The sequence below is a fragment of the Setaria viridis genome, chromosome 6 (genome assembly GCF_005286985.2).
Source record: "Setaria viridis chromosome 6, Setaria_viridis_v4.0, whole genome shotgun sequence".
In the NCBI taxonomy this organism is placed as follows: Eukaryota; Viridiplantae; Streptophyta; class Magnoliopsida; order Poales; family Poaceae; genus Setaria; species Setaria viridis.
In genome coordinates, this window is record NC_048268.2 from 24,213,897 (window position 1) to 24,239,174 (window position 25,278).

The 25,278-nt window shown below is 44.8% G+C and overlaps 1 protein-coding gene across 1 annotated transcript; it reads left to right on the top strand.

Annotated features, from left to right (window-relative positions):
- The first annotated feature begins 16,351 nt into the window (after nucleotides 1-16,351).
- LOC117860885 (uncharacterized) lies at nucleotides 16,352-20,720 on the top strand. Its single transcript, XM_034744306.2, has 7 exons — nucleotides 16,352-16,554; nucleotides 17,623-17,691; nucleotides 17,781-17,842; nucleotides 17,922-18,011; nucleotides 18,093-18,214; nucleotides 19,681-19,735; nucleotides 20,297-20,720. Exons 2-7 carry the CDS (start codon nucleotides 17,625-17,627, stop codon nucleotides 20,492-20,494), a joined length of 594 nt encoding a protein of 197 aa, XP_034600197.1. The 5' UTR covers nucleotides 16,352-16,554; nucleotides 17,623-17,624; the 3' UTR covers nucleotides 20,495-20,720.
- Nucleotides 20,721-25,278: the final 4,558 nt, after the last annotated feature.

Consider the following 25,278-nt stretch of genomic DNA (forward strand, 5'->3'; position numbering starts at 1 on the left):
CTGGTACTAGCGCTTTTCTTAATGTCTACCTCTGCTGTCTTGAGCATACCACACAGTTCATTCAGACCCTTCTCCGTCCCATGCATATGGTAGTTCGAGATGAAGTTCCCATAGCTAGGCGGAAGAGATGAAAGAATGAAGTTAGTGGCCAACTCTTTGCCCATTGGGAAGCCCAGCTTCTCCAATCGCTGAGTGTAACCAACCATCTTGATTACATGTGGTCCTACTGCTGCGCCTTCTGCTAGCTTGCACTCCAGAAAGGCTTTGGACACATTGAACCTTTCAGTCCTAGCCTGTGTCTGGAACATGTCCTTGAGCGCCACGATCATATCATGTGCCTCATGATTTGTTTCGAACTGCATCTGCAGCTCGGGTTCCATGCAAGCAAGCATAAGGCAGCTTACCTCAAGATGAGTATCAAATGCCTTCTTGTAAGCAGCCTTAACGGCAGCAGATGTATCATCAGCAGGTACTGGTCGTAGTGGGGTGTCTAGAACATCTTCCTTTTTATCAGCCCTGAGAACAATTCTCAGGTTACGGATCCAATCCTACTAGTTTGTTCCATTCAACTTGTCCTTCTCAAGGACCGAACGTAAAGCAAACGGTGTGGTGTTGCTAGGTGCCATTTAATCTACAACAAAAGTAATGCAAAATACACTAAGACAAATGTATCCATGATAGAGCAAATCACATTAAACTATTTTAACAGAATCTACTCCCACTAAAATCAATATCCCTCTATTGATACTTAGTGATTCAGGATCCACAACTAACAAGTCTACTAGTGAGCTTTAGCATCACCGCTAGCAAAACAAGGTAGATCTGTAAGCAACTTTTGCTAATCATATCACATATGACTCCTGTTGTTGGGTGACATCTCCATGTCTCGCACCCAACCTTTATGCCCCAAGGTCCTTAACCGTTAAGATAACCTTGTTAAGCAAACCAACCCTTATGCGTGTAAGTGTCCGACACAAACCCGTCTAGTCAAGGAAAACTAGTGGCACCCTAATTTCATAGACCCACCACTAATTGTACAAGACATGGGACAGTGCAAGTTTTAGTTGGGAGAGCATACTAACTTAAACATTGTGAGGGATCGTTCTACTTCTAACATCACAGCATGCAGAAAGTAAAACATAAACAGAATAGCATTCACACAGTTGTGACACAGTATGACCCGTTTTCATATGGTGATCTCCATCTCCATAGAACCTGTTCACCATGGTGATCTCCATCTCCATGTTCCATGTGCGCCATCCTCTTGGTGATGAGTCCTCCAAGAACTAGAACATGCTATTACGCCTAATAGCTAGTAAGGAAGCTAGTAATGAAGATTACATAGTTGCTTGGATCATCATAGATTGGTACGCAGACCATTAAATACATTAAGGTGACAACACATATGGCTCATGCCGTGTTGCTGTACGGCGACACGCAGGTCACGAATGAGTTACACACATGCATCACATACACAAAGGGGCCATACTAATCACAAGATACATACATACATCCTGCAAAACAGAGTTAGGCGTTCAAACGTACCAAACTTCGGATGCCCGAAACTCCATCTTCCAAGCCAAATTTGGGAAATCTAATTTCGCCGAAAATGGCGAAGCGGTTGAATTTCATGTGTAACTTTTTCTGTAGATCAATTTTCATATAAAATTCGCCCCAATCCGACATCGTACCGAAAAGTTACGGCTGATTTTAATTTACCGAAGCATACGCACACGGCAAAAAAATCCCGACCCCGGTAGTAGATCCCATCTACTATTGCACATCTCATGCGCATGGCGTATGAACCTGGATTTCGATTCGACCAATCACATTGATCTTCGCTCACTGCAACTGGAATTACGTGTATCACTTAACTCCGATGGCGGAAACCGACCGGTAGGAGAATGTCGTTACACTACCATTGCAGCAAGAACACGAAACCAGGACATAGATCAAACTGAAAACTCGCATATCTCCATATGCACACATCCCGAATCCAAAACAAAGCAGCTACAGCTCTGATACCACTGTAGGGATACGAGGTAGGCTACACTAGCGCAAAACAAAAATTTCTACCGCGTAAACCAGGAAAACTGTCGTATAAGGATCACGGGATTACCACTCGACGCACTACTGGTCCGGAAGATGTAGATTTGCGTCGATGCAGCGAAGTCGATCAACGTAGTCGTACGTAGTCGATCACGTCGACGTCCAGCAGCTCCTCAGCAGCTCGTCCACGTGCAGCAAGATCATCCTTGTGCCGTGGCTCGTCATCGGCTCGTCGTGGCTCGTTGGCGGCTCGTCGTGGCTCGTCGGCGGCTCGTCCAAGTGCTGCAGGCACAACACCTCCAAGGTATCCACACGTGTAGGGAGGAAGCATCGCAAGCCGGATTGCTAAATCCGCGAGTTGCAACAGGCGAGGGCGTGGGAGGCGCGGCGGATGTGTTTCGCCAAAAAGGTGTAAACCCTAGGGCGCCCCCACCCCTCTATTTATAGAGGTTCCTAATGGGCCTCTGGGTCCGCGGCCCATTAGTACTTCTAAACCTAATCCAACTTGGATCACATCTGAGTTGGGCTTCCAGCCCCTTAAGTGTGTGACCCTATGGGTTCGGATACGTATAGACATGGCCCGAGTACTCCTACTCGGCCCAATAGTCGGTAGCGGCCTCTAGCAAGACGTGCCAACTCCCTTTGCCTCACAATATTTGGTCTAGCTTCAAGCCGACCGCTCTTTCTCGATCCTGTGATTCGGAATCCCTTTGTAGATTAACTCTTAACCGTATGTAGCATGGCCATGCATTTTCGGATCCGATCACTCGAGGGGCCCAGAGATATCACTCTCAATCAGAGAGGGGCAAATCCCATCTTGATTGACCATGTCTCAAAGCATGTTTCTTGACAAACCCGAAAGCTACCTTTATAACTACCCTGTTACGGCGTAGCGTTTGATAGCCCCTAAGTAGGTCGATCCACATCTTGAATACATGCGACAATCTCAGGTCTAAGGACAAAGCATATATGTTGTTTAAAGAGAGAACTACTTCTCGTGTTGGGTCAGTCCTAGCACATGTCTCCACATGTGCCCACATTATTAGTTCAACATCTCCATGTCCATGACTTGTGAAACATAGTCATCAACTAATACATGTGCTAGTCTAATATTCATGTGTGTCCTCATATGAACTCCGACTAGGGACATCTTTAGAATAACCATACAAGTAAAGAGTTTCACACACAATTCACATAATTGCAAATCAATTCAAGTAGCCTTTGATGGATATTCAAGGAACACAATATAAATCATGGATACAAATGGAATATCATCATCTCTATGATTGCCTCTAGGGCATACCTCCAACAGCAAGTTCACCCCTAATCGTATCATCACGAACCTGGGCTTGAATTTCAACAATCACGAGTTCTGGGAGTACTGCAAAAATAGCGGGACCAACGTCCAGTACATCTCTGTTGCTCATCTGAGGGACAACGGCTAGGTTGAGCGCGCCAACGGATAGTACTAGAAGCTATCAAGAAGAGACTACACGACATTGGCAACATCAAAGGAGGCAAGTGGCTCAAGGAGCTACCCAATGTCTTCTGGGCGCTGCACACACAATCGTGCAAGCCTACAGGGTACTCACCCTACTTCCTGGTCTATGGATCAGAAGCCGTCCTCCCTGCGATGTCATGTGAAAATCTCCAGTAGTCGAGCACTACGAGGAGGGTGCGGTTGAAGAAACTAGGCGTCTAAACTTAGACAGTCTCAAAGATGCTCGTTGTGCAGCACTTGTCCTATCAGCAAGATACCTTGAAGGAATTCGCCGCTATCATGATCGCAACGTCAAGGAATGTTTGTTCAACACAGGCGACATGGTCCTCAAGCGTATTCAAGACACTAAGGGGCTGCACAAGCTAAACTCGCCTTGGGAGGGGCTTTACATCGTCTCCAAGGTCACTGGACCTGGGTCGTACAGGCTCCAAACTCTCACTGGCGAAAAAGTTGACAACTCGTGGAACATTGAACACTTGTGTCAATTCTACCCATAGTCTACACACTCATGTAAAATCAGCCATCGGCCACAGTCTCTGCCACCTCAGGTTATTCAACTCGTCAGATAGCAGCAACTTGCGTAAAAGCAAGCCTGCACACACAAATCCTGAGCTAATCAACTCCTTGGATGAATCTGTCCACCTACACTACCCGAATCCTCACCTAGACAAGCATGTCTAGCCGCGGCTTGTAATAACAAATTTGCAAATTCTAGGTCTTTGGAGCATAGCACCCAAACAACCCAAAGAGGTTGCAAAGGAAAACTCCAATCCATGAAGTCCTGAAGAGTGTACTCGCCTAAACAGTTTGACTACCCAGATACACAAGTACTAGAGCTCCGCAAACAGGAGTCACATCCTAAAGGTACTCTACATAGTGTATTTGAAGAGGCTCCCAAGAGACCCCTTGTGTGCGAACACTCATGACTACCAAACGAGTAAACATCTAGGTAGTCTGTGAGGTGCATTAAACCAAAGGAATTCAAGCAAGTTGACAAGCAACCTCATATTGCAACAAGACTTCAAACAAATTGCATTAACATAACTTGTTTACATTACAAATAATTGTTTTTGTAGATTCACTCAAGGTCTATCTGATCGGCTACTTCCTGAGCTATGGGAGCCATCTCCTCCAAGTACTATTGGAACTGCTTATCAGAGCAGTCCTCGGCAATGCCTTCTGCCATAGGCGTCATGTTTTCTTGTGGGTAGAACGACTTCATCATCGTCAGCAGTTGCTTGGAGACAGACTCCACAGTCTTCTTCATGTAGTCGGTGAACTTCTGGGGTACATCCTTGAGTCTCTCAACCAAGGACCGGGGCTCCACACCTTCCTCTGGGGGCTCCACCATGCCAGCGAATGGCTAGGCAGCTTCTGTTAGCTCCCTGAGAGCAAGATCCTTTGCCTCCAGCTGAGCCTACTGCGCTCGGAGTTTCTACATCAGATGGACAAGCTGGACCTCCCCATCCTTGTGCAGCTATTTCTCCTTGTCGAACCTGTGCTCCAGGGTTTCGTACTTCTTGGTCACCTTATCAAATTCATCAGTACCCCAGTAGTACGCGTTCTGCCAGTCAATGACATGATCTAGAGATCACTATTTTCCTTGGAGAGCTCTGCAAGCACAAAATCAAAGAACAAGTTAATATCAGCAAGGGCTAGACAAGTACCCGGAGACAATGGAGGTTAACAACTTACCTTCGTTCCTATTTCTCAACCCTTTGTTGAGCTTCTGAAGGCGGTCCTTCTCCTCTGCGGCGCTCTGCACAACATTCCGGTACTGGATGGCTTGCCCATCGTACTTCATTAGTAGTCGGGAGGAGTATTGCCGCTCTTCGATTAGTTGCTGCTTCAGTGCCTCGGCCCGCTGGATAATGTCTCCAACTTCCTTAAGAACTCTAGACTTCTCCCAGGAGCGCTAGATCAGTGTCTACAACAACAGAGCAAGTACTCATATTAAGCATTGAGTACCAACTTCAAGATGAAGATCAAGCATAACAGTAAACTTACCTGCGTGTACTCGCCTACTTGGTGATACACATCCATGAGCGTGGTCTCGAAATCTGCGGTGGCTAGGGGGTCAGATATTAGTCAGTCTCTCTCCCAGGTCGCCGTAGGAGGGACCCCATCATGTTTCCCGGCACCCAGCGCACTAGATGAACCATCGCTTAGCTAGTCGATGGACCAGCCTCTAATGACAAGGAGGTAGTCACCGCGTGACTAGTCGACGGTCTCGCCTCGGATGGCAAGACAACAGGCAACACCTGCAACACCCCGGCAGCCTCCACGCCAGCTCCTGGCTCAGAGGCTACACGTGCAGCCTCGACTACGCTGGCAGCAGCCACTTCAACTTTGGCTTCTAACTCCACCCTGGCCTCCGATTTCGGCTCAGCATCCGGATTGAGCATCATTGCCACCAACTCCGTTACCATCGCAGAAGTACTCTCCGCGATGGGTTCGGCCTCCGGCAGCTCGAGGGCTGGCACTGCAAACATGTCAGGCGCTGATAACAAATCATACATAAGAGCTGCAATAGAAGATACCATGCCTAGGGCAACCTCGGGCGTGGGCTAATCTTGCAGCGGCGGAACTACGGGTGTCAAGGCGAGCTCAGAGGCTGAGTGGCTACTGCCATCAGCACCATAACCCAGGGCGACTCCCTAGGCTGAGTGGCTATTGCCATCAGCACTAGATGTCGTACTCGGGCCCTCAGTGTCCACGCTGGCAGATCTCCTACAACAAGACAAGTATTATGACATACTACTCAATGACATCAAGCTAACATTGGTACATAGATACTTACTGGGTGGACCTCCTTATCTTGATGGAGGGCCCGGTTCCCAGGCACAGTGCCTTAATGGTAGGTGACGACTTTTTGGCATGACTTGCTGGATCACAGGCAGATCCTTGCCAGCCTTCACGATCATCTCCTCCCGTTGGGTACTCGGCGCCGGGACTTCTTGTATCGTTGGTAGCCTTTGCCACTGCAGAATCAGAGTAGTCGGTTCTTCCACCTCTGTCTCCTCCTCAACTACATGCACATCAGCAAGATCAAAGTCAGATTCTGATGATAAAACAAATAGCGAACGGGTACTCAATCCTCAGGATCATGTTACCTGAGGGGGACTTCATCGGCTAACATCTTCCTCACCACCCGTTTGACAGCGATAGTGTGCGCCTTCTTGGGGGGTGGCGCCACATCGACTTCTGGAACGTCGTTCCCCGCACGCTTAGACGTCCCCAACGACGATCCTGCCTTGTTAGAAAGGTGGGGCTTCACAACATACTTCTCAGCAGACTCTGAATCATTCGCTAGGCCTGGGCCCTTTGGATTGTAAATCCAAACGGAGTAAGTGGTTCGATTCCACTCATGAACAAGAGTGAGACTGAACGAAAGAAAATGCAAGTGAAACAAGACGAGAATCAAAGATTGGGAACATGCATTTGAACCTTCCGAAACCGGTATTAGACAGTGTTCAGTGACCCAATATCAATATAATATATAGTACTATAGTAAGTACTAAAGTATTGTCCCTTTCGTCTAGCGGTTCAAGATCTCGTCTTTTCATGTCGAAGACACGGGTTCGATTCCCGTAAGGGATAGGTACTGATTCCTGCCGGTCTGATTGCTGAGTTCATGCTGTCTATCTGTCTTTGGTCCGTCAGCTTCCTCTCTCGAAGCAAGATGAGATGAGATCACCCCTGATCTAATTGAACAGGTTCAGAGGGTATTCCCAGATGCTAGCAGCCTCACCTCACTGCTGCTAAGGAATGGAAGAGATTGTACCAAGTCCATAATGGTCAAGATTCCACACAGAAGGGTAAAATCAAGGGCCTTAGCTTGGAATCTCCTGACTTACCTTAGCACTATTTTCTCACTGCCTGCTTGAGGGAAGACACCAAAGACCTTGTCATGGCAATGAAGGCAGTAAGCTTGATGCATTTTCTCCAAAGACATGGAGGTGGCAATTTCTTATCAAAAGAAAAGAAAGAAAAATAGATGGATTGAGCGACGGGACATTAACCAACCTGGATTTAGCCCTCCTCTCTACTATCTACTGGCTAGACCTCAGTTTAGAGCAAAGCGTGAACTCTGCTTCTAACCATCAATAAGATTGACTCGAACAAGACTGGGTTCCTATGAAAGTGAAAGGCAGGAGCTCTTGTATAAAAAAAACATCCTTTTCTCTGGGTATCTCGAATGCCAGTTCGAGGGTGTGCTTTTAGGTCTTGATTGAGAGTGCTTCCTTTGCCTTGGTTAGCCGGAACTATAAATGCCGGGACTATGGGGAAGGGTCCCTCGGGCGAGATGGCTAAGCGTGTACGACGAATTCAGTCTATCTGAAGATCTGAGAAAGGCGCTGATTACAGCTCTATCCTTGGATGGACCATAGGCCTGATGCTAGGAGAGTGTAGTTTGAGCATTCTATTGTGTGTTCGATCCGTGATACGCAAAGAAATCTCCTGTTTACTAATGATCTAATGACAGTTGATTGAGACTTGCCATTGTCGTTTTTCGAAAGCGAACTCTTATCTGGTTTCACTCGGGTTCTCCTGTCGACGGGAAGTGCTCGGTTCGGATAACTTCTGTTTTCGTACCGAGATCAGCAGGAGGGGAATTTGAGGTTCTTGGTCCTCTACAAAATCAGTCCGCCAGCTTGCTCTTTTCGTGCATGACAGGTGCTCATTCTTTCGAATGGTGGTGTTGCCACTAACCTTTTTACCCGGGAATCGGTGGAATTCAAATCCCTTCGAACCTTGCTCGACACAGTCCTTAGTATGATGCCGATCTCTTAGGATGGACCGAGCGATACTAAAAGCAAAGAGCACAGTGCTAAAGCCAACAGGCATTAAGGAAAAGAGTGCTATAAGAGCTAAAGTAAAGCACAGTGCGAAGGAATGCATTTTCTTTTTAGAAGGGCAGAGAGTGGGGGAGGAATGATTCTCAAAAAAAAGGGTAGGGTTAGGGTATTGGTCCAGTTAGCTCGGAAGCTTTGACCTGGTGTCAATCCCGGTTCCAGGAAGACTCCATTTAGAAAATGAATCCTGGGTCCTACTCGGGCCGGTCTTATTCAATTAAACCGAGAAAGGCAGGCAGGTGACGCAAGTGTAAGGTGTGACCCTCGATCTGTCTGTGAACCGGAAAGGAGGTACGGTACTCGAAATCAACTTGTTACTCTACCTTCCTATCAACAGGAAATGGCTTGCATGGATCCAAAAAGAAAACTAAAACCAACAATTCAACAACGTTGCAATGGGGAAGGGCGTAGCTGGTGTAAAACAAAAGCTATATCTTTTCTTCTTTGCTTGTAACAAACAGAGCTATCTAAAGCTTGAAAGTAAGCAATAGAGCTATCTATTCCAACGTATTGGTCCAACTCCACGGTTCCTCTCATCCTTCTAGTCCTCGAAAGCCAGTCTTTTGTTTGATTTAGTTACAGATGGACAATCAAAGATATTGACAAGAGGTGAAGATGCTGGGGGAAGGTGCGGGGAAAACCTTTAACATAATTTTTCATTTATGCCCATACAAAAAGGGACAACAGGTTTTGCCCATTGGTTCAAAGAAGTATTAAAATTTCCTTGGATGTGTATTATTCTTCTGGATTTGGTCGGTTGTATTATATATCGACTTTAAAATATAAAAATTGAGCATTCTACTATCAATGAAGTACATACTAAAATTTGGAAATGTTGAGCTCTATTGTTTGGAATAGGCTCGCTCCATCCTTTCGCTCGGCTGTGCTTTTACCTTTTTCTCTAGTAGTGGTCTCCTGGTACTTTTTTTTAAATGCCTGCCTTTTCCAATGATGGTGGAACCAGATCCAACACTTTCGGGATATCTCCCCGTGCTGCGCTCCGCATGTCCCACCATCTGAGCTAACCTAACCTGTCCTTAGCACGGACAGCACTCAATATCTCGCAGCGGAATATGTCTACCGGAGTACGCTCTGCAAAGCTCCTCACTTGGCACACAATCTATATCCAAGTCCCCCATCACACTCCACAAGTTTGGGACGACCCCTTTCTTAACGGTGCCTTAACACAAGGCTTCCCTACTAAACCAGTACACTAAGTACGGGATCACAACTCATGACTCCTTGGTCTTCATAGTCCTCGAGAACATGATCAACAATGTCTCCCATACATTGTATGACAAAATGCCTCCTCACTATCCAATCAAAAACCAGACTTCCAAGATCCATCTCACTCAGACCCTTTTGAATGTAGCGGATAACAACGGAGCGGGGCTATCAAATTGATATGGATTCAAATCTTAGGAGCTGGTAATCACTGATATGCTCATATTGGTGACGTTATTGTTGCTGTAATGAAAGAAGCAGTGCCCAAAATGCCTCCAGAAAGATCAGACAGAAGTAAGACAAGTTGTAATTGTACGTACATGTAAAGAACTCAAACGTGACAACGGTATGATAATACGATATGATGATGATTGTCATTGATCAAGAAGGAAATGAAATCCAAAAGGAACTCGAGGTGCGATCGCTCGGGAATTGAGACTAATGAATTTCACTAAAAGAGTCTCATGAGCTCCTGAGGTATTAAAAATACTAGTAGTGGAGACTATGATATAGTAGGGTACCAGAATATAGATCAATTAGTAGATTGTGTCTGACGCATATACATGAAAAAAGAAAATAATTATATAATTATAAGAATAAGAATTCTAATCTTAATAAAAGGAAGGGTTCGAATAGCATCTACTAATATTACCGAAAACTTTGTGAAAATACTTCTACGAGAAGGTTTTATCAGAGCTGCTGAGGGAGGACCAGTCCACCGACTCCTCCTTTTCTCCTTCTTTCTCCTCCTCCTCCTTGAGCGCCCTCTGCACAGCCTCAAGGGACTGCATACGGGGCATGACATCAACGCCTAGTGGAGGAGGGTTGGAAATGTACAAGTTCAAATCCTCCTGCAAGCAACAACAGACTAGTCAGCACAATGGTAGAAGTTAAAATTAGTACTTGGGGGCTGCATGCCATGCAGTGCTCTCGCCAGACCGCGGGGATACCCATGACGTGCTTGAAGAAATGCTTCAGGCGTGCCATCACCTCGTCAGGAGACAGCTCCTCTGACGTCATCCTTGACGGGTCGTTGGAACCCGAGTAGTCATACCCCACAGTGCAACGCAGCTGCAGGGGTCGGATGTGCCTTCTCATGAAGCTGAAGGCCACACTGATGCTTGTCAGGGCATTACTCTTGAGGTGCGAGATCTTCTTAATCAAGTCCGGCAGCTGAAAGTCGTCGGAACTACTCGGCTCATCTAGCCAAAGGTTGTTCCACACTGGACGATGGTCGGTGACCTTGAGAAGACGGGGCTCGTGATTTGCAATGTAGAACCACCGTGGCTTCCATCTAGAATGGGAGTCTACCAACTCGTACTCGAGGTATTGACTTTTGTACTGATCCCGAAGCTGGATCCCCGCCCCTCCGACTAATAGCGTGTGATCCATCCAAGGGTGGGGTTTCACTCTAAAGAATTTCCTAAAGAGCTGGAAATGCGGCTGAATTCCCAAGTAGACCTTGCAAAGGTGCACGAAGATGGCAATCTGCAAGATTGAGTTGGGATTGAGGTGGACTAGCTCCAGATGGTAGTACCTCAGCAATTCCCTAAAAAACTCGGACGACAGCAGTGCCAGCCCGCGCTCGATGAAGTGATGAAGATCACTGTCTCATCCGGGTAGTTCTCGAAAGGCCACGCATTTCTGGCTGCTTCCTTCCAATCTAGGAATTCCTTCTCCTAGAGCAGATTGGCATGCACCAGTACCTAGATCTCCGCTTCTTTCAACGTGGATGGCTTCCAAGCCATGGGTTGGTTCAGTGGCACCGTCTAGTCTGTCTTCCCATACTTGGGTGCCGGTAGCTGGAACTCCTTCTCCTTCTTGGTGGCCTTGCGCTTCTTGGACACCACTGCCTTGCTTGAGAATGCCTTCTTGGGCGCCATTGCTCCGATGGTCTTCTGGCGCATCAGCTGGGTGGCCACACAGTGGGGAGTGGCGGCGCTCTGGGGTGGCAAGCGACGGCGCTAAGGCTACAGTGCTCGGGAAGCGCAAGTGGCGATGCTAGGGCGACAGTGGAGAAGATGAATGGCTCGGGTGCACTAGCTCGAGCAAACAGAAGGGATAAGATTCCTCCGTCATTTATAATTGCAGCACAAGGTAACTGAGCGGCGAAGATTATGGAGAATATTCCATCATTTAAGCCATCAGTTATCGCTGGAACGATTATCAAGTTTTTCGGAAGACAAACGGTCGCATTGGACCAGCGGTTGACCCTTATACCCAAACTAGTCGTCTAACGGCATAGGGGCTGTGTGCCACGTGGCCGTTGGACAAAAAAAATTTCTCCAGGTTTTAAGGGGAAAGGATGTGAAATTACAAGATTGACCCTTAGCCTGATTCTTCGATTCAACCTAAGGCTCGGAGGCTACTCCATATGGAGTGCGATTTTTTCAAATCGTACTTCCATATAAGATTCAAGACTAAGTTAAATGAGGCTTGAGCACCTTCTAGCCACATGGCAGTACTCGAGCACATTCGAAGACTCAATTCGATGGAGTACTCAAAAGAGCACCACAAGGTAGTCGGAGACATCTACAAAAGTACTTGAAACTACTGCATTTGGCTAAAAAGTACTCGGGGGCTTGTCGGCCATACACCTATAGGCCCACCGGGAGGCTTGGGCAGTCCTACAATATTGGACTGTACACCAAGACGTATAAGACATGGAGACTGTTGTACAGGACGGCGTGGCCTACGTTGTGGACAAGGACTGGTCAAAGATTAGGAAAAACTACTTGTAGCAATTAGAGTAGGACTCTTTGGTCGAATCCAACTAGTACTCTTGTACAACAACCGACCTGTAACCCTACCCCCGGCAATATCAGGCAAGGCAGGGACCCCTTCCAAACATCTGATCAATCAATACAATCAACCAACACACAGGACGTAGGGTATTACGCGACATAAGCGGTCCGAACCTGTCTAAATCGTGTGTTCGAGTTCACCTTTGAGTTCCTGGTCTTCAGCGAGCCCCACGCTCAAAACACTACCTCAGGTACCCCCTCGGTAGGTTGTTGGATCTAAACATCGACAGCTATCGTGGTGGTGATGCCGACGTTCTACTTCTACCACGGGCTGCCTACCCCATGTCATCTTCAGCACCACCTACGCAGCATCCCAGTACGTCTTCAGCACCACCTACGCAGCACCTCGGTTCATCTTCTGCTGCACCCACATGTCCGGCGTACCACAAGGCGTCTTGTGCACCACAGGCACATGCAGCCCTCCCGGGGCGTGGACTCCTCCATGTGCACCTTCTTGGGTAGCAGTTGCAGCAGGTCCTTCTACTTATGCGCTGGGTCCACAGTATTTGACCCCACAAGTATGTGTTCGTTACTTTCTTATTTTCCATTCACCAAGTGTTCTCTAATTGGTCGTACTAACTTATAATTTCGTGACACAGTTCTGCAGCACTTCGGAGGACTTAGTGGAGGAGGACCGTCTTCATGTGGACTCCGTGTGGATGACTTAGGTGTGTCATCAATACATGCATTCTATTCCATTACAACTACGGATCGAAATTAACAATAACACTTCTTGGTTTGATAACAGCGTACATAGGCCGTGGAGGGACCAATGACGAGTTTGTAGAGGACAAGATCCAGAGGACGAGTACAAGCTGGGTGGACTCCTTTTTCAGCTACGACGCTGAGGAGACAGGTCCTTCGCAGTTGGGTGAAGCGCTAGTGCCTCCGACACAAGGCTACACCCAAGAGTTTGCGACACCAGCTGCAGATGCACCAGGACGTCCGGCTCATGAGGTTGCCCCTCTAGAGCCCTTTACGTATGACCAGCTGTAGACCAGAGCAGCGCAGCGGGCCGCAAGACGTGGTTCTAGTGTTGTGCGTCACAAGCGAGGACGCATTTAGTCTATAGGGCCTCCTTTATCTTTTGTAGGCCGGTGCAGGCTATGATGTGTATGATGCTGTAGACTATGATGTTTTTGTTCCTTTGCAGACTATATTATGTAGGCCGGTGCAGAGACTTTGATAGGTACGCTGGTGCAGACTATGATGTCCATGCATGTCCTTTTCCTTTTGCCATGATGGACATGGTCCATGGACCATGTCACTAGTGTTCTATATATCAGACGTTGCTTGAACGTTCAAACGCACTACTACCACTTCCCAACCTGAATGCAACGCTTGTAGTGAGGTTGCATCTCATTCTAAGAAATATCGTCATGGAGGGATGAGCAAAATGGGATTCCACCATGCAATGAGCGCCCTAAATGCCACCGTGGCTTTTGTGCATGGTTGCAAGTATGGGAGGATCGAGTACCTTGGGGGAAGAAGGGGTGTACGTACTTCAAGTGTCCCGACATTGATGATGATTTCAAGGTCAGTCCGTTCATAAACATTTTAAATATATTTTCTACATACCGGTACCTAGAACTAGTCACGAATGAGGCTTGCACATTTATGGAATGGATCAATCCTAGGCCTTTAGGGGAGGTGGGCATAATCCCAGTGGTGCTAGAGACCAAAGCCCAATACTATGGCAGCCTGGAAGCAGCTCGAGATGTGGCACGTCTTACTCGGCTCAAGCAAGAGCGATGCATCCGCCAACAACATATCCGTTGGAAGGGCAAAGAGGATGAACTGCAGAGGCGGTGCGACCAGTTAGGGGCTCCAGAGGCAGCACTGAAACGGCAGGAGGAAGAATTCGAAGCTCGTTAGGCGCAACTCCTCCAAGAAGAAGAGCGACAGAAGAAGATGAAGAAGCAGAAGGCAGAATGTTCCTCCAAAACAGCGAGGAAGGGGAAACTTCCCTAGTTCACCCAGTAGAACATTAGTTGTGATCCACCAATTTACATTACCTAAGGCATTTTATACTAGGGAAGGTGCTCTCTAGGTTTGTCATATTTGTCATGCCATTGTACTATTGTTTGTACTGTGATAACATTTTGTCTCCATGCTTCAAGTACTCAGATTCCACACTATTCCCATTATACTACTCTACTGCCAGTACAATACTCAGATAGTGCTAATCCACCATTGATGTGAATCATCACTAAAAAGCCTACACTATAGACTGCAAAGACCCTAAATGTGAGCCTTCTCAAGCAGATGGGACTCGACACTAAGCCCTACGTCCCTGCACCTGCAAAGCCTATATATAACATTTTTCAGGATGACTGAACACGACGGGGTACTAAACACATGGGGGCACAGTGCATCTCCATTCAACACTCCTTATATGGATCTCCCTCTCCCATATCCTTCTACACCACTGAGTAGGAGGAAGAACAATGTCATCCGCAAGAGGGAGAGGTCGTGGGAGGAGGGGAAGAGGAGGGGATGCTCCTATTCCCACAATCACTTGGTCAGGTTCTTTTGGCCCAACGGAGTATGAGGCACCCCTCGACGACTTCCCTCTGTATGACAAGGCTAACTATGCCCCTCCAAACTGCCTTAAGCCTTATGACGATCGCCATGATGCGTGGCCAATGTGTCACCATGGCATGGCTTGTGTCGTGCAACTGTTTGATGGCTACAATGATGAAAGCCGGCGTTTTTTCGATGCCCATATGGCTTGGTGAGTCAAGTTATTACTTCCTTACTCTTGCTAAACTTTTCGTGCTACAAACTAACATCACGTTCAGTCTTATTTTGATGAAGGAAACAGCCGCTATGCGAAGTGGGTCGATCCTCCACTTCCTAAGCTAACCCAAAAGTACATCAACTACCTCAAGTGCAAGATCTTGGACCTCGAGCGTAAGATGGAGGATTTTCAATCCGAAGTTGATCCAAATCCTTGGGCGGTTAACATCACAGGTGACTTGATTTGTACCGATCCGTGGTGCAAGTGCCCCTACCACCACAACAAGGATCGCCCCCCGTCTCTGCCTTCCTCTAGGAGTGCTGGCTGCTATGAGGCTGGGCCCTCCCAGCTCTCGTAAAGCCAGTTCTACTAGAAAGTAGAGATGGCTTTATCCCCGGCTATTTCAATTACCTAAGGTATGTTAGGTTTAGCAATGACACATGTTTAGGATAGCATCCGTGCCACACATACAACTGCAATCTATAATTAATTGTTCACTCTAGAGTCGTTGGTGTTCGTATGTTGTGCATGAATTTCATTTCTATCTGTTGTAATTTCGCTGAAAACAGCTATGTATTTAATGACCAGGAGTTAATTCATTTTTAATTAGTTCCTCAAAGCGCTCTATCTCTCTCAAATTAGGAAGTTTCATATTGCAACCAATAGTGACATATTCGAATATTTAGTGCTTCCAATGTAAATTTATATTTTTTTAACTTGGAGAAAAAATTACATGAAAATAAAATAATAATAAAAATAATCTAACTTATAGCTGTTTCAACCGGCTATAGCTGGCTCCACCTTGCTATCGGCGGAATGGTAAGAGTGAGTGAAACTTCGGTAGCTACCCACTCCGCTCCAATCGCCGTTTTAACTGGTGGTAGCGACCTTTTAATATTTTTTTACCTACGGGCGGTAGAGGTCTATTTCCGCTGATTTTTGGATCGGCTATTTATCTACGTAGATTCCGTAATAGAAAAAGTATAAAAAAAATTCTCAAAACTCGGCGGCGGCGGTTGTCACAGCAACAGGGAGGCCATCAAATTAATCCGCACGATTGCACGAATCTTGGTGCACGACAACCGACCCTCTCGGCCTCTCCTCTCGTCCTCGTCACCAAACCGCCGCAGCCCGCAGCGCATATCCACCCACCCACACGCCTTCGTCAAAAATCCCAAGTCCACCTCATCCCGGTCGGTCGTACACATCCGGCCGGCGCCATCATCTTCCCCCGCGACGCACACGCGCGTCCCACCGCCGAACCCTAGGCCGCCGCCCGCCCGCCCCTCCCACTGCTCCTCGCGGGATCGCCCGCCGCGTGGTCCCCGCACGCGTCGACTACCGCCTCGCCGAGTCTCCATCCGCCGCCGCTCGGATCCGGTAAGCCCCCTCCCCTCCTCAAATCGACGGATACTCGACGGCGCCTGGCTGCGTGGGGCTAGGTGGAGTAGGGATCGCGTGGATACTAGGTTGTTATTGCGCCCCCTATGGGAAATCGATTGTGCCGGATGGTTGGTTTGTGGGATGGGATTGGTGCGTTCCACACGGTTGGCGTTGGTGGTATCTTTTTCGGCCTATTAGTGAAACCTGCGTGCCTAGGTGTTTGTGTGGAGATTGAACCTGGGGTGATTAGCTCTGATGGTGTGATTTTTGTAGGGTAGGTTCCTGGTTTGTGAACGTCCTGTGTGTCACATTTTGCATAGTTTGCTGGTTATTTGATTCAGTTAGGATATTGTGGCCCTATCAATGCCAGGAACCGTGGTTTGGCTGCGGTCCTTGTGGATCAGCTTGTTTTCCTGATACTTATTATTCAGTCATAAGGTTTAGAAGGAATATACCTATATTTGCTAGTTTGTCTGCATCACTTTGTTCTTCAGTTTTGGGGAGCAAGTTTTGCCGTGCAAACTTGTTGGTGTCACCCTTACTGTGTATAGGAAGGGGCTATTTAGGTTGAAAGAGCTGTTGTGCAGGCAACGATTAACTTGAAGCTAGCATTTGGCGTCTGGTAAGAGATTGTTTTGCTGTTATAAATAGGGTTAGTCAGATATCCTCCCAATATATTTCCCTTCTGAGCATTGTTGTTCAGATTTGGACAAAATGGATCTTTGGTGTTTGTTTACCTCAGTTTTGTTTCTCATGCAAATCTTATGATTGTTGTTGTCATGTGTGAGAGTAGTGCCATTCAGCTTATGGTTGTGTCTGCATTTAAAATTACTGTAGCTGGTTTTGCTTGTAAAATGGTCTATTGTTTGTGTTGTTGCTTTTTTTTCATTGGAATTAAATGTCTCCTTATCAATTGCTGTTGTTTAATGCAAGCTTAACTTTGCTGGTGTTTGGCATTACTTCTTTAGTTAAATGACATGCTGTATGTTGTGTTAGATTGTTATAGTTTCTGTTTCGCATTCTGATAGGGTTTTCTTGCTCTAATTATATCATTTCTTTGTATAGAGATGGAGTCACTTCCACTCACAGCTGAAGCTATTGCTTTTACCGAGAAAAAGATGGACATGACTTTGGGTATGGTATCTAAACCAGTTTTTCTTGTTTAATTACATGAATTCATATTTCAGTATTCATTCAGCTTAGGTACTTTGTTTATTATGCAGAGGATATCATCAAGATGTCAAAGAAAAAGAATCCTGGAGGCAAGAAACCCCCTAGACAGCCGGTAAACATACTAACTTGTCGGATTACTCTGTTGCACAGAACCCTGCGGAAGTTTGTAATTACCCTTCTTTTTTACATAGATCAAAAAACACCCATTCCAGAGTGGGAACTCTAATCAAGGGAATGCCAAGGTTCAACGGTTTATGGAATCTAGATCGGCCATTAGACAAGTATGTTGCAATACTACTATAGATTGTGTTTTGCAGCTTGTTTCATGTTGCATTTTCTAATGTTCTCTGGTGGGTGTTTAGGGTTTTCTTGCACAAAGGAGGTCAAACCTTGGTGGAAATCAGTTCCCTGTTACAAAGCAGGCTGCGAAGAAGGCTGCTGCTATGCCAATGCGCAACAAGGCTGTCAAATGGAACAAGCCAAGGTATCAACCAAACACTATGTTGTTTTCTTGTTCCTTTTGTAGCCATGTTTTCATCTCAATAAATCGTTATGGGCAGGTAAACAATGATTCTCTTATTGCTTATGAGAAGGTTTACTGCATTCAAGGGCTCATTATATTTGTTGACTCGTGCACCTTGGGTTATATTGGCTGAGAATGATTATGATGCCGATGTTTGCATGGAACTGTCTTAACTTCTCTGCTATTGGTATTCCATTGGTATACAAACACACGCAAGTTTAGAGAACAAACAACTTCAAAATCTTGTGGCACAAGGCCTGTCTTATTGGTTGAGATGCTACAAGTATACGGTGAATAGAAGTTGAAGTAATTTCGGCAGATCATAGTTCATTGCATGGTTACATAAGAAGGTTAAAGCTTTGCTAAAAGTTATGGCAGTTATTTTTATTCTGGTTGAGCTGGTCAAATTTGTGAACCTGCTGGAGCACCCTCAATATGTATCTGCTGCTTCCAGAGATTTGACAATGCAATTCATGCTATAGCTGCTGGACTAATGCTATTTTTTGGAGAATGGCATTAACTGTTTGTGAGGGTACCTTAGTTTTGTTTGTCGACTTTGATAGGAAGGAGATGTGATAACCACTAGCTTCTTATGCCACTGGTCATCCAGATGCTGGGATGGTATACGGCTGAGATGGAACTAGTTTTGGCCTGCTCCTTGGCACAATTGCTCAGTGTATATTTGTTTGCATGAATGCAGTGTGAACCTAGGGTAGTGCTGCTCACAAGCTAATTTTGTGGTATGCATCTGGTGGCTAAATTCTGCTGCTTCCTCCTATCCAAGTCGGCCATATCCATAGCAGCATGCCAATTTTGAGCTCCCCTCTCATCAAGTGCTATATGCTTCCCAGTGTTCACTGGTTCCCACAAAGATATTTGCAATGTCTGCCTGCATTTCAACTGGATAAGAGTAAATCATGGTATCTTGTGATTTGTCTTGGTAAAGAGTTCTCCCAGTATGCTCAGCTGTATGGATGCTATCTTTTCAAGGTCAACTGATGGAATCTATTTTCATGATTCCATATGTCGCCTTGTTGGTTCTGGATAAATGGTTTTTAATTACATGACATGAGTTTATCAGTCCATTCAATCAGTAAATTATGTCAACTTGGAGACATTGTTGAACCTTATGCGTTCAAATTTGGTGGAAGTAAACAGCATGAGTAAACAGTCTAGATTTTTGAGGGCCTTAAACCAAGAGGATGCACTATATATTTGCAATGTATTTATGTTTGATTTTATTTCAAAGTATGGTATGGTATGTACACCCTGACTTACCCGAAAATTGTATCCTAGTCTTGAGGGGTTATGGTGAGTTTACTGCATACATGCTCGGAAAACAATATGGCTGTTGGTCCTCGGTTGCATATTACTCTTGGTACTTGAGCACTCCCACTCATGACACTAATGTTTTGATTTTGATGCAGTGCGAGTACCTTAGTGCAGAGGCGGCCTGTAGGCGATGCTTTTCAGAATGGCAAGGTATGTACTGGTCAAATGTTGACCTTGGTTCGGAGTAAATAAGATAAACCAGCTTGAAAAGTAAATTGCTACCCAGTGTGTTGTATCTGATGCATAACCAACTTAAGATGTAGATGGTGATGATCATTTGTTTATCAATTTGGTTGCTTCTCTTGGACAACCGTTTCTATTGTAATTTCTCTCTTTTCGTTTATCAGTGTGTTGTATCTGATGCATAACCAACTTAACCTGTAGATGAGTATGACTGTTTTGTTTATCAATTTGGTTGCTTCTCTTGGACAACCATTTCTATTGCAATTTCTCTTGTTTTCTTATGTATGTCGACTATAGTTTTCTTGCATAGCTTTATCCATCTTTTCCTTGTAGTATTATCCGAATGTCACTTCATAACCAGCCATAGTAGTTTCAGGACCTGGGAACTTGCATGGTTATATTCATATTTGTTTTTATAATTTGCATGTTACATGAAACTGACTTGTTTAATGTTTGTTGAATTATTCTTGTCATTCTGTTAGTTGTCACTAAAGCTGATTACTTCATATCCCCTAAATCTATTTGTAGGCCAAAGAGACACAGAACCAGGGAGCACCAAGGACGATGGATGCGCTCTTCGCACAGATGAAGGCGCAACGCATGAGGACCGTGCCACAACAGCAAGCAAATCCTGCCCCTGGGTGTCAGTTCAACCAGCAGCGACGTGTTCAGCAGCAGCAAAGGCGGGGCAGAGGATATGGTGGCCGAAATGTTGGCAACCAATGAACTAGTCTTCATCATCAGCTGCACTGAAGCATTGTTGCACTAGCTTCTTGGAACAAAGGACGAACCCCCTGGAAATCTAACTTGGCTGCGTTTGTTTCTCATATTTTAGTTATTGGAAGCTTGTTGACAGAATATTTAGTGAAGTTTGTCTGCAGTTTTCTGGTTGCCTGCTTCCGTTTCAGCATGTATTATGTCCAACATAATGTATGGAAATTATTTTCTGCTAGATTATGCTGTCATTTTTTTATTTGAACTGATTAGGTACCTTTCTGTTCCAAAGAACTAATTCGCCCTTTACCATGAGTATAAATTAGAAAACGCCATTAATGTGAGATTGTCTGTGTCTGAAGCCTTTAGATCCTCCAGCAAAGCTTCCGAGCGAGAATTTGGAGCTGGGCATGCTGTTTGGATGGCTGCCGAGCTTGCCAATAGTACATCAGGTTGTCAAAAAAATGGTTACAAACCTTTAGAATAACTTTTAATATGTTGATTCAAATTTGGCCTGTCCATGGCCAGACGTGATTGGGAGTTGGGACGTCTGGGCGTGCATTTGTGACTTGTGAGTAGCAGTAGCCATGTGTGTATGCATTATGAAATGGGAATGAGATCCTCTGCCTCTGAACCTTTACATTTGAATCCCTGTCACGTGGATTTAGATTCTGTCATGAGGACCCAGATTCGGTGGAGGCCCCAAAGTTAGAGGAACCACTTCCATAAAATGCGTGTGTGCGTCAAAATTTTAAAGAAATCAACTGAGCATTCAAGAGAGCTCCTATAATTTAATACTCCCTCCGTCCACGAGAATAAACACTTTAAATGTTCTTGTAAAATATTTTAAAGAATAAACACTTTAAATGTTCTTGTCAAATATTTTAAACTTTGATAAATAAATAGCAAAAGTAATCGTAAAGATTAATAACGTAATAAAAAAACATCATAACATGTAACTCTTTATTGAAATGACTTTTTACATATATTATTGATCAAAATTAAAATTTTTATTAGAATAAGGGAAAAAAGTGTGTTATTCTCCAATAATTTGAAAGTTTTCAAAACGAAAAAAAAAAATCTGGTCCAATGGCTCTTCTCCACTACCACAAGGATATTCGGTACTCTATTCTATCTTCGGTGCCATTGTAGGAGGGATGGGCATATACATTCCCGTGCTAATTTGTATCGAATTAGCCTCAAAGGCTAACTCTCCTCCGGCTTCATAAGAGTACTAAGGTAGAGCACGGAAAATAATATGGGACACCTATGTATTTACCAGTCCATTGACGATCGTTATTGACACACTTTTACCCTCTTTTATTTTAAATAATAACAAGAATTTAATACCTAAACTAATGATCACACCTAATTTGGAGAATATTCTCTTTTTATAGGGAATTGGACCTAAAAGCACATTTAGATAAAGCACTAAATGAGCATCGAACTAGACAAAGACGAAAGCTAACGGGCCCAGGAAGCGCTTAGGCTGATCGGCCCAGAGGAGCCCAGGCTAATCGGCCCAGAGGAGCCCAGGCTAATCGGCCTAGGGTCCTCTGGCGCCCCCTGACGACCATCTTTGGCAAGCAATCCTCCGAGATGACTTAAGGACTATGTTTGTGAAGATATGGCAAGGATGACTTTGGGATCAAAGAGGATCAAGCGGAAATTTGCAAAGTTATTGAAGATCAATCTCATCCCGAAGCTACCGACGTGCCAAGCCACATGCAAGTGAAAATAAAACTTCTGAGCATCTAAGAAGACTTGGGGACGAACAGGATGCGAGAGGGCAAAAGGAAGGCCCAAGCTGATCAGTCTGGACCCTCCCAGGCCGATCAGTCTGGACCCTCCCAGGCCGATCGACCTGGGGGTTTCCTTCGCCCCCTCACCTTTCAATTTTTACCACGCGCTCTCTGGACTATAAATACCCCAAAAATCCACCGAGTCCGATATCCAAGATGACATACTCGACGTGAAGTAGTAGAGAAGCAGAATGAGCTTGAGGGACACCTCTCCAGAGAGCCGAGGGCCGTGCAGTTGTCATGGGTTAGCGTAGCTGAACCTCTACCGGTGTGATCACCCTGCGAGGAAGATCACATTGGAGTTCTGGAGCTAGGAGTCATTAAGATCAAGGTAGGATCCCAGTGGTGATGTTGTGATGTACAATCATTCTTGGTGAAGTAGTAAATGTGTTCATGTTCTTAGCGATCTAAGTATCTCTTTTGATGGTTTTATGTTTTATCGGGTTTGCTTGCTTTTCAATATATGAATCGATGATAGATTGCTTAGGGTGTTCTTGTGGTCATGGTGACCAGATTTGCATGCCTGATCTACCGATGAGTATGACACGTTTGTGGCAGAACCATCCAAATTAACCCGGCTAAAGTGTTCTCAACATCGTCTCAAATGCGAATAAACACTTTCATCGAATTAAAATGGTAGTTTGTCAGGTTTCACCCTATACAACCACGTGTTTCTTATCAAAACAAGCATACAAAGCTCGCACGAACACGAGTCCAGAGATTACAACAATCCAGATAACATATTACAGGTCCCACGTTAAGTTATTACAACCAAGTGTTCAATTGCATAAAAGAGTAGTTCAGAGTTCATAGCAGTGGAAAAAGAAAATAATGGTTCTAACGACAATACATAATACCATGGTGAAGTCTGCCATGATATCACTCACTATGATCCTCGCCGACTGAGGATGGGTCCCACTCAACTGTCCAACCCAAAGGGAGATGAGACGGCCAAATCACACTAGCAATCATATCCTCAAAATCAACATTACCTGAAAACATAGCCACAAACAAGGCTGAGTATACTAATACTCCGCAAGACTTACCCGTCAGGTTGTATCTAATCCACCAACTCCTAGACATGCGAGGCTTTTTGGCTGAGGGGTTTGTTTTGCCGAAAGCTTCTAAAGTGGATCCTTATTTTCAAGTTTTAGCATCAAGTTCTAGTTGATTAACCATTCTAGGTAAGCACTTCTTCTAAGAAAGCATGGTGAAACAAGCAAATTAATCAAGCATCCATATTAATCATCAACCTTTGTTCCTCTACTTACTCAGTGCAGAAAGGCGGTCAAATAGTCCCAAACTATGAGAAGCAGACAATTCGAATCGAGTTTATTAACCTTGCAAGGTGGACCTAAACACACAACATATACGTACCACATCGGGTTCACATACATCAACCGTCCCCATCGATCCCCGGCACATGTCCAGTTCCCACTTCCCTTGGATACAAGGCCCCACCAGTTCCGAAATGACGCTGTACCGAGGTTGCACTTGTACCCACATGATGCATCAGGGGAACCTGGTTCCAGAGAGAGCGGGGAGTATGTTCACGCTCCGGTTCAGTTAGGTACTAGGCTTCCCGATCCCATACTCGGTATGTGTCTAGTACATGCAAACACTTGACCACAACTCTAACACATTTTGACCTTAGCAGTTTTCCTCTAAACAGATGGGGCATCCACCAATTGCAAAACATATTACCAAGCCCCGCTCGTCAACCTTATGATTCCAACATAACTAAATAGGAAACTCCTATAACTCGCGAGTGATAGGAAATCACTTGACTTTTACCATGTCCCTATTTAGCATAGCAACTACTCGACTTATCATGCTAGTATTCAACACATGGTTACTATGAGCATGCAACTAAGGTTTCAAGTAACTCCTATGAACTTAATGCACAAACATAAGTAACAAAAGTATTGCATAATTTTAGAAACTAAGGTTATGCTCCGAGGCTTGCCTTCTTGTCATACACTAGCCTGTGGCTCTTTCGAAGCTTGGCTCGGGTCTTGAGCGATCTCAAGCAAGTTCAACGCAGTAGCCAGTGTTCCTCTTCAGCGTCCAGAACCAACTCATACTTGCCGTCAGCAAGATTAGCTTCTACACGAGATGCATATACATAAGATTTCAATTACACGCTTTCATGGTGTAGGTTGCATTTCGTGAATCGCTGCAGAAGCATAGGTTGCATTTTCGACCACATACACCTAGACAAGATTTTAACCCTTTCTTTCTTTTTGGCCACATTCACCTAGACAAGACTTTAACAAATCTTTTCTTCGTAAAACAAGGTGGGTTGTGAAGAAAACCTGGTTTTTACTCTAATGGTGATTGTGTACACATATAAGATTCTAACAACTTAGAATTCATAAAAGAAAGGTGGTGTCATGTGGTACTGTTTAGCCATCTTTTTTGGAGTGATCATGTTTTGATGAAAAGCATAATTAATCATCTGTTAGTCTACCATTCCTAGTAGCAATTATTATTAATAATTGAACTAGCTTCTAAACAGGAATAAATGTTTTAGGAAGCATCTGTTAAGATATGATCATGAAATTTTTACAAGAGCTTTCCCTCTACACAAGATATCTACTGTAAAAAATTTGAGATGAAATTGACATCTACAAAATTTACCAAAAATCAAACAGTGTTAAATTGTAGAACGTGAAGATAGATTTTTAACTAGTGTTATATCCTCAGTTTGGTTCCACAAATTTTACAGAAGGGTTACCAACACTAACATATGCTACTGTAAATTGTTCAGGGTTTTATGAGCATGAAAACTATTTATTGCGTAATAAGGAGATTAAACAATATGTATTTTCTTAAGCAATGGAAAATACATACTTTACAGAAACAAGTATTCTTACTAGTGATACAAGTACATCAGGAATCTAACAAAATTTATCTTTCATTTTTATCTACTTTCCACTATTTATCATGCAAATAACAATATAAAGAGAGGATTTAAGCATTTGTATTCAAAAC

Coding starts and splice junctions, on each gene's coding strand:
- LOC117860885 (XM_034744306.2), top strand. CDS start 17,625: ATGGAGTCACTTCCACTCACAGCTGAAGCTATTGCTTTTACCGAGAAA. Junction 17,843..17,921: donor AGAAACCCCCTAGACAGCCG/GTAAACATACTA, acceptor TTTTTTACATAG/ATCAAAAAACACCCATTCCA. Junction 18,012..18,092: donor CTAGATCGGCCATTAGACAA/GTATGTTGCAAT, acceptor GTGGGTGTTTAG/GGTTTTCTTGCACAAAGGAG.